This window comes from Lagopus muta, chromosome 16, assembly GCF_023343835.1.
Source record: "Lagopus muta isolate bLagMut1 chromosome 16, bLagMut1 primary, whole genome shotgun sequence".
Taxonomy (NCBI): domain Eukaryota; kingdom Metazoa; phylum Chordata; class Aves; order Galliformes; family Phasianidae; genus Lagopus; species Lagopus muta.
The window spans coordinates 9,865,618-9,875,011 of NC_064448.1; the positions used below are offsets into that span (position 1 = coordinate 9,865,618).

Consider the following 9,394-nt stretch of genomic DNA (forward strand, 5'->3'; position numbering starts at 1 on the left):
GTGCCTTGCAATGGGGCTGCCTGGGCCCTGTCTCCATTCTTCTCCAATGCCTCTGCTTTGAGTAACACCTGCGAGTTCACATAGCTTTTTCTCAGCCCATCTCAATGCGCTCCTCTGTTCCCCATTCCAATAGCTGGGCTGTGCCATTGTGCATCAAGTGATGCTTTGGTGAGAAGTTGCAGGTTTTTCAGTGGGGATACATTCTATAGTGTGCAATTCCCAAGGCTCCTCCGACCAAAGGAAACAGTAAGAATACAACCTCATTAAAGACTAATGCGTGTTTCCAGACATCAACAAACATCCAAGCAGCTCCTAGTGGGCCACAGGGGAGAAGCATGTGGAGCGCTATAAAAGCTTTATGAATGACAAACTTGCCAAATTGCTGTTTAAACAAGGAAGCAAATGGGAAGACCATCTGCATCAGATTGAAACCGCTCATAATCCTGTCACTCGTGCCAGCATGGCGTGCTTCAACTCTTCTGTTGGCATGTGCCCAAGAGACAAATATTTGAGGCTTACACATCAACGTCCGTCCCGTCCCAGGATCTGAGGCCCCTACTGCCTTTCTGTTGGGTTTCTGATAGAGCACGTAGCATTCCTTCTTCTCTCAGATCTGTGCAATGCCTCCCCGTGCCACAGGCTCTGCACAATGCAGAGCTGCACTGGGAACCCCAGACTCCATCACTGCTCACTTTCTTCAGTCTCTTCCTGGTCCTTGTCTGCCTCATCTCTACATCAAACATCTCAGCCTCACGTCTCAATCCTCGGCACACCTCCACCAGCCCAGCAGCGCTGTCATCCCCATTTTGTGAAGAAGAAACCAAGATTAATATAACTTTTGCAGCATTACAGAATGAGTTTGTAAGAGAGAAGTGCTGGCTCTGCCTTGTGCTGGATGGGAGCAATCCTCCCCTCAGCCTGGGCCTGCACAGCAGCCACAGGTGCCCTTCTGCTCAAGGCAATTAGTGCAGCCTCGAAAGAGAGTCAAGGGAAAGCCAAGCCACGAGCCCACATCCCTCGTGTAGATCTTTGTCTCATCTCTTCACAAGCAGCTCTGAAATAAGAATTAAACAAGTTACTGATAATTAGCTCTTAAGACACGCAGGCAATTGTGCTTTATCGCGTACAAGCTCTTTGATAATAGGCCAAGCCTTGTGCCATGAATTGCTAATTTATTCTTTCTTAGCAAAATGTTTTGCTTAATTAAAGGGTGTACTGATTTATAAACACGTCCCTAAATAGTATTCACTCTACATCTGCTAAAAAGGATGCTGACTTTTCCCGTTTTTTAGCATTTCTTTTCAAATCATTCCATTACATCCAGCCACGCTCCTTTCAACACTGATTGTGACAGATTCAGAAGTTATTAAATCACGAACACAAAGGGAAAAGCTAATGATATGCGCATAATGGGAAAAGTGTTTGCATCCCCTCCCCCAAAATATTTCAAATCATATCAAACCCAGGAAGAGACAGAGAGGTAGAAATGAAGCTCCTGGGCCAGATCTGTTCTGATTCCTGGTGGAGGAAATGGAGACCTGGACCCCAGATGCTGATGTAAAATGGAGGAGGGTGATAGCAGGGAGGACACATGGGTGGTGTCCTGTCCCAGGAGCTGTAATGTGAGGCTAATCATGAGGCCATAGCTCAACTTGTAGCATTGGGTGCCTGAAGGACAGCAGGCAGGTGGGTGGGGATCAGGTATTGCACCCAGGGCTGGGCAAGTGGCCCAGAGAAGGAGGGGGGAGGGTCTTTGGTGGGACATGAGAAGAGGAACATGTGGAGTGAGGGAGCGGCAGGAGGCAAATCTGTGCTAGAGGGGCTTTGCAGATTTCAAGGAGCTGAATGAGACACAGCAGCTCAAGCCAGCACTGCAAAGGGGGAATGCTGATCTAGAGCAGGATCACCAGTGGGATCTGCTGTAAGATGGTGCAGTTTTACAGCCTCAAGGGCTGCTCAGCTGCACAAGCATGTGATGGAAGCAGTTTGCTTTTTCTGAAGCCACACATAAGTAATTTCCCAGCAGGACCTCATCCTTGCTGTGCTGTATTGCTACCATGAGTTTCAGCATTGCAGTGTGTTTTGGTACAGCACTACTGTAAGGCTGCTCTGTTCTGGAGGGCTTCCCTGAGAAGCAGAAGCCTTCAGCAGGGATAGCACACTGTGTTCAGTGCACCTCCAGTGGGACCGAGCCAGCCCTTGTGCAAGAATAGCACCTTTCCCCCTTAGCTGCTCTTCCACCATGCTTAAGGGGTGTAAGTCCTTCAGTGAACTGTGCTTTGAGACACACAGCAGTGGCAGAGGTCTCTGCAGGGACTCCTGGTGCCATCTCTATCTCCAGCTCTGCTTCAGTCACAGCCCCAGCTCCAAGGATGAACCACTGCCATACATGCCTCCATCCTCTCCATTTGCATATGTCAGCCAAAACATGAAGAGTTCTTATTTGCTAGAAGAGAGTTGGTGATTTACTTTCCACCCTGTTTACCTTACATTTTGTGTTGTATTACTGCTGGCTGCATAAATCCACTCCAGAGCACCTGATGAGCTTTTGATGAAACACCGTCCTCCAAAATGCATAGGTTTAAGTTGTCAGCAGCCGTAAGTCTGTCAGCATTCAAATACAAATTCATTTCCACAGTCTTCATAAACCAGTCCAAATATCCCCTTCTTTGTCTCTTCCCTCCTTCTCACCACCTATGTATCATGTGGTGAGCTGCTCGATGCAAGTCTCTGCTGTCAGAGAGGTGTGAAATAGCCAGAACTGCACATACATTTACAGAGACATCATCTGTGCTGAGGCTTTGTTGCAAAGAGCTCTAATGAAGTGGCTGAGCAAAGCCATCCAAGCACTCACAGCCATTGGATGAGCTCTAACAGAAAGCAGATGAGTCGAGCTGGGTGTAATAGTGCTGGTGTGACACCAGGTGAGATGCAGTTTTTTTCCATGAGGTATCCTACAGAGACCTGGAGTTTCATCAGAAATGAGACAAAAAGAGACATGTGTGATCAACAAGCACGAGCTATTACAGAAGAAAAGGAAAATCCACATGCACCCTGAGAAGCTGGGCTGCTGCTGCCACCTTTCAGAATCAGCAATTCAATGCCTACATGCAGCCCGGAGGAGTCCATCAGGGTAATCGAGTCTAACCTCCTCTTTTACTCAGAACAGGACTTCCCCATCACGATCCCTGCAACTGACTCCCTGTTTTTGTTTGCTTTAGATTGTTTATTTCCAATGGTCTCTTTCCCAGTCTAGGAATTTCACACCACAGAGAGCCTACTGCCTCCCCAGGGTAAGTTGCTCCAACAGTTTAATTACCCTCACTGCTCAAAACGTGTGCCCTATTTCTTGTCTGAATGTTGGTTGCCTACAGAGACATTATGTATGCTGAGCACTGGATAACCAGCACTTCTCTGAATATATTTGCAACTTGATGATATTGCTCCGGTTACTTCTCACACTTAGCCTCTGATCCCCAGCTGGGGTAGATCAGAGCTGCTCTGCTCAACTCAGGGCAGCTGTGTGAGCTGACAGGTCTGGATATGGCCCACTGTTAACTGCAGGATGTAGCTGCTTATGGCTGAAACACCCGATGTTTTTTTAAATAAGAAGAATAAGAGGTTAAGCTGCTGTGGATATTCATATTTAATCTGTTCCAATTACAATATGCATATCGGTTTTCAGAAAGGATTTGAGACTTCTCCTGTACAGACTTAAATGAGTCCATATGAAATACCAATGTTTTAGGCTAGGATTTTCAAAAGCACATTAAGGAAATGAGGCACCCACTTCTTACTGACTCTCATTGACTTTCCTGATTGCTTTGGAGGAATCCCATCCTTAATCGTCATTATTATGCCATGAGAAATGGTCTCCCTTTGTGTCACCCATACATCCTAGATACTGCCAGTACTGACAGCTGCCACGTCCACCCCATAAAGTATAATCAAATAAACCAGAATACCAGGGTTGCTGAATGGATGAGTGCTCAGTACATCACCTGCAGCGATGCTCGGGCAGCACTGAAGCATTCCCAAGGCCCCTGCGTTTGAGGCATTAGCCTGAATGCTGCACCTGCACTGAGCAGACACAGCCTGGGGGATCTCTGCTGGACACCTCCCTGCAGTCAGACAGCCCTGTTTCCATCCCAGCTCTGTGCCCTGCTAGTGGAGTGGGTTTTCTGCCTGAGGGATGGTCGAGGAGGCAAAAAGCAGTGCGTTGCAGCTTCTCAGCATCTCTCCTCCTTCACAGCTGGGTTGCAGGGGGCAAGCATGCTTTAAGTACAGCAAGCACTGTTTAGTTTTGCTTTCAAGTAGCTTTTTTCTATTGATTGTAAGCAAAAGGTTCATTAGGAAGGGAAAGGGAGAATTTGGTTTAGTGAGAAAGGCAGAAATCCCAGTTCAGCTGCTCTGAGGCCTATATGGATTAATAGAATTAATTTATCTTGCAGGGCATTAATTGAAGAATGTGCTGAGGTTAAGGACAAGGTCAGCTCTTCACAGTGTAATGTCTCCTACATAATTCACTTACCAAGCCATCAAGGCAATCTGTGCAGAGTAATAGTGAAAGATAGGCTTTCTGCTCCCGGGATCTCAACGAACATAACCTTGTATTACAGATAACCTTAAATGAAAGTTGTAGGAAGGTACATGGCAGATGTCCTATTAGATGAGACATCTAGCACTACCTCTTCAAGGCATGGAGTGCCAGATCAGGCTACATAAAAGGGACACGTCTGACCCAGCACAGGGTGCTCTGTCCCTTTGCTCCACTGATAAGCAGTGCAGTGCTTGAGCTCACAGCCTCGCCCTTCAGCTCTGCAAGGAGCCAACATAAAACAGCTCATGAATCATTACTGTGCCTCGTTATTTCACCAGACTGATTTGGAAAAGGCTGCAGCAAACAACCTGCAAAACATACTGGGGAGCAGCACACTGCTCAGGTTCTGCTGTTGGGGAGAGGACCAGAGCAGAGCCTCTGTGACTGCAAGTGCTGGTGTGAAAGCCTTTTGGGCTCCCAAGCAGAGCAAGATGCACCATGCACCAGCTGCACTGCCCAGGAGCCACACTGCAGCCTCCCAAGGCTTTCCCTGCAGGTTCCAGGCTGGAACACCCAGCAGAGGGGACAAAAGTTGAGCCAAACAAAGTGAGAAGAGATAAGAGGCTTTTGACTCTTTGCTTTTGTGCTTGCGAAGGTGAAGCATGGTGCAGGTACAGCTGTAAATGGTTTTCACTAAGCAACCACCCCTGGCATATCCTATGGTGGGAGCAGGTCCAGTAGTGCATCCTCTATACAGAGAACACTGGTGAAAGTCAAGCTTTGAGGATTTGGATTTCTACTTATTTCAAGCAGGAGCAACCTGCCTGCTGCTGCCAGAGGCTCTTTTTGCCTACATATTTGATGATTTCAGTGAGCAGGAGGGGAGATGAATGAAGGCCATCAAAGGCTGTACCAGCCCCCATCATGTACCAGTACAACACAACAGGCAGAACCTGTTTCTGATTCCATATATCATTTATAGCTCGCTGTCCTCCAACAGAAACAGGACCACTGGCACAACTTTTCAACCCTGAAAGTGTTTCCCCATTAGGTTAATCAAATATTGCAGCAGAGGTCCAATACTGACTGTCTAGTTTTGGAGATACTCAAAGAATAAAGCCCTCAAAAACCTGATGCAAATGGCTCTCATTCAGCTTGCCTTTGGACCACAGACCTCCAAGTGTTCCTCCCTAACTGTTTTTTTCTCTAAGTCTCAGAAGTTAGATCTGCAGCATAGCAAAGAAACAGATCAGAGTCTAAAAGACTGAGCTCAGAAAACTGTTCCCTATGTACATCTCCAGAGCTGCCCCGCAGAGAGGATTGAACATTGCCGTTGGTTATTGCCTTCATCTGAGCTCCTGTGGCAGATATCCAGGCAATGAATCCAACCAACCCTGCTCCATTAATGAACCCTGAGAAGATCAAAGATGGGAGCACAAGATGAAGTGTCTGCTTTACAGCTCTTAAAAGCTTAAGAAAAATGAAAACACATACAAGGAACCGATATGAGGCCAATTTTACCGAAGATGGAAAACTAAACTCAAAGGTGAGATTTTGTGCCAGACAATGTTTCTTTGTGACCACATTTCATCTTTCTTCCTCAGATGCATTATGATAAAATCTAATTATAGCATTACACAATTTTCCCCAGACCGTGCTTTTCTGAAGCAACACAGCCAATATTTATTTTTTTATTCACTTGTTTTTGATCAGCTTTCTTTCTGCTCTTTCTGGCTTTATTGCTTACACACTGTTTAGATGAGGACTGATCTCTCTTCAAGTTGATGAAGGCCACAGAATTCAGTCGTCGGATCGTGACAGGACCCATCCTATCTAGCACAGAGGTGCAGGAGGTGGCTGGGAAGCAGTCACTGCCAGGGTCTGATGGCAGCCCTCCAGAAGGATGGTTCTTCTATGAGGAGAGATGGGTGCACAGCTGGGTCTCAGGGAACCCCACAAGTGTTACTTCAGCTAGCAGAGATTCAAGTTGCTAAAAAGTGCCTGTATTACCATAGACTAGATACTGGATGTGGAAAACAGTCACACGAAATGAGGAGTTTTACCTGCAGGCTTTATCAGATCCAATTGCCCAAGTTCTTGCTTCTGATCTTGTGAATGGGAAGCTCAGAAAAACTCAGACATAACAGCAGCAAAACAGTTCAACAAAACAATAGCAGACGATCTAGGGTAGTTGAAAAAAAAAAAAAACCAACGGGGGGGGAAAGGTGCTTTACTTGGTGGTTTTTTTCTTTTAATTTAAAAAAAACAACAGCAAAAACACACTTTCTCTTATGTTTCTATGAGGTTACTAACAAGTAACCTGGGTCTCCCTGTAGTTCCTGTAGTGAAGGTGTAGGATTTTACAGACAGTTTGCTCATCCACCACCTGCATTAGGGAGAATGGGCTCCTTCCTGCTCTCCCCAAGCTCTCTGCTACTCACTTGGTAGAGCCATTCTCAGTTATAGAGACTCCTTCACTGCCAAGATGGTAAGGAATTATCTTCTCCTTTCTAATCACAATTCATTAAGTCATTGGTATATATTATTTCCTTGTTATTATGTTTGTGTCTACTTTTGCAATAGAAGTTAGACTTCAATACAATACTTTCTATTGTGTTTTGTTTCTCTATTTTTCTCCATACATATACGGACAGTAACTGCCTCCCCCCAGCCTACATTTTGTTGTATTAAATTAGTCAAGATCTTTAATCTCTTGCCATAATGAGAGCTCTTTGATTTCTCAGACATCCTTGTGATCGAGATTGTGATAGAAGCTTAGGTTGGGCTCCCTTTAGCTTGGGCTAATCCAGTCTGGATTTGAGCTGAATTCACGCCAACACCTTTTGCACTACCTTTCATCCTTGTCTAATTGTCCTGGAAAAATCTCAGACAATAGTTTTCTGTGTATTCCATTCAACCAAAAATTGACTGAGCTTGTGAAACTGCCACAGCAAGTCTGTCGGTTTGCTTTGTTCCTTTGTCTCTGACAGCTGTTTGAGACCTTCTCTAAAGCTCGCTTGCGTCTATGTTGGCCCCAGTGCACTTACAGATGATGGGAAGGTCATGATAGCAGTACTGGCTTCCACCTGCAACCTCTACTTTTAATGTTTTGCCCCTGAGTGCATCAAGAAGCTGTTCTCAGCCGTGACTTCAAATTGTGTAGCACAGAGGCTATTCAGGAGCAGTTTGTGCTGATTATCTCAGGGCTACAGCTTCACTGTATGAACTTGGTAAAGTGTATCCACTGCCACAGAAGACATAATATTTTGTTCCTCACAAGAAGTCCATCACTGTCTTCATTGTTATTTTTTGTTTGGGGATACATGTACATAAAGCATCTCTTGGGTTGGCTTTTGGTTCTTTACGACAGCTCAGGATCTGCCTCTGCCCATTACAGGTTTCTCCTGAATTCAGTCTCCTTGGCTCAGTTCACCTCTTCCACCCTGGGGCAGCTGCACAGCAGAGAGCTCCAAAATGGTTCTTCTCTTGTTCTGCCACATAAAGCATCTCTGCAGCTTAACCAGCCTGTTTACACAACCCCTTCCAAAGCCTTGCCTGTGTCTGAGCTGCTCCTGCCCCTGCACACCAGTGGGAGATGGGTCCCAGGCAGCCAGCTGTGTTCATCTGGTGTTTGGTGCTGCTCAGATGAGTATGGGTGAGCTCCTCTCTCCCCTGCAAAGCAGAAGACGGGCTCTAGCAGATTCCTCCAGTGCTATCCAAGAAATGCATGCTTTTCTTGATGGTAGCTTTGTATCTCAGATAATCAACCATTCCTCACCTATTTTCTTCCTTTTTTTTTAAGTTATTTTTGTTGACAGTTGTTGAAAACAAAGGGGTTTTGTTGGGTTTTTTTTTTTGGTTTTTTTTTTTTTTTTTTTTAGGTTTTCTGCTTTCAATGGAAAGTCAAAACTTTGTGCAAGGAGGAAAAAAAAAATCCCCTCTGATCCATTCTGCTCAGAGAGAATCTTCCTTGCTGCAGGCCAGTCTTGTTTCTTTCCCCTGCTTCTTTTCCATCTTTGCCAGGTTGCTTTGCTGTTGTTTTCCTTTCTCTTTGCCAACAGATGTCCTTCCCTGAAGCAACATGTGTCTTATGCCCTTTCCAAGGGCTTCACTACAGTTCTTTCCTAATTCTGCCTGGCTGAAATGATCAGGGAGTGAATAGTTAATGCTGCTGATGCTAGAGCTGCTGCCTCAGATGAAGGAGAGGCAGCAGTTGCCTCTTTGAGCCAGGTCAGGTTTTCTGCAGTCCAATCTGTCGGCACAGCATTGCTATGTTCCTGTTTGAGTGGTTGTCACAAGGACCATGAAATTTCCTAATCACAGGCTGGGTGTGCATGGGGGGAGGTACAGTTTTGAAAAAATGTGTCCAGGTGTGGAGCCCTCAGTACAAGAAAGACATTGAGATTTTGGAAAGGGTCCAGAGGAGGGCGACTAAGATGATCAGGGGGCTGGAGCACCTCCCCTATGAGGACAGGCTGAGGGAGTTGGGCTTGTTCAGCCTGGAGAAGAGAAGGCTGCGGGGTGACCTCATTGCAGCCTATCAATACCTGAAGGGAACCTACACCCAGGAGGGGAGTAAACTCTTCAAAAGGGCTGACAACAGCAGGACTAGGGGAAATGGTTTTAAGTTGAAGGAGGGAAGATTTAGGTTAGATGTTAGGGGGAAGTTCTTTACTAGGAGAGTGGTTAGGCCCTGGAACGGGCTGCCCAGGGAGGTTGTGGATGCCCCGTCCTTGGACGTGTTTAAGGCCAGGTTGGACGGGGTCCTGGGCAACCTGATCTGAATGTGTATGTTTGGTGGCCCTGCCAGGCAGGGGGGTTGGAACTACATGATCCTTGGGGTCCCTTCCAACC

The 9,394-nt window shown here is 46.2% G+C and overlaps 1 protein-coding gene across 1 annotated transcript in view; it reads left to right on the forward strand.

Moving 5' to 3' along the window:
• Positions 1 to 9,394, forward strand: part of LOC125701462 (uncharacterized) — a 35,492-nt gene extending 26,098 nt beyond the window's left edge. The window contains exon 2 of the mRNA XM_048963559.1: positions 8,911 to 9,394. Coding sequence (XP_048819516.1) covers positions 8,911 to 9,324 — 414 coding nt within the window. The 3' untranslated portion in view covers positions 9,325 to 9,394. The remainder of the gene's footprint in view (positions 1 to 8,910) is intronic.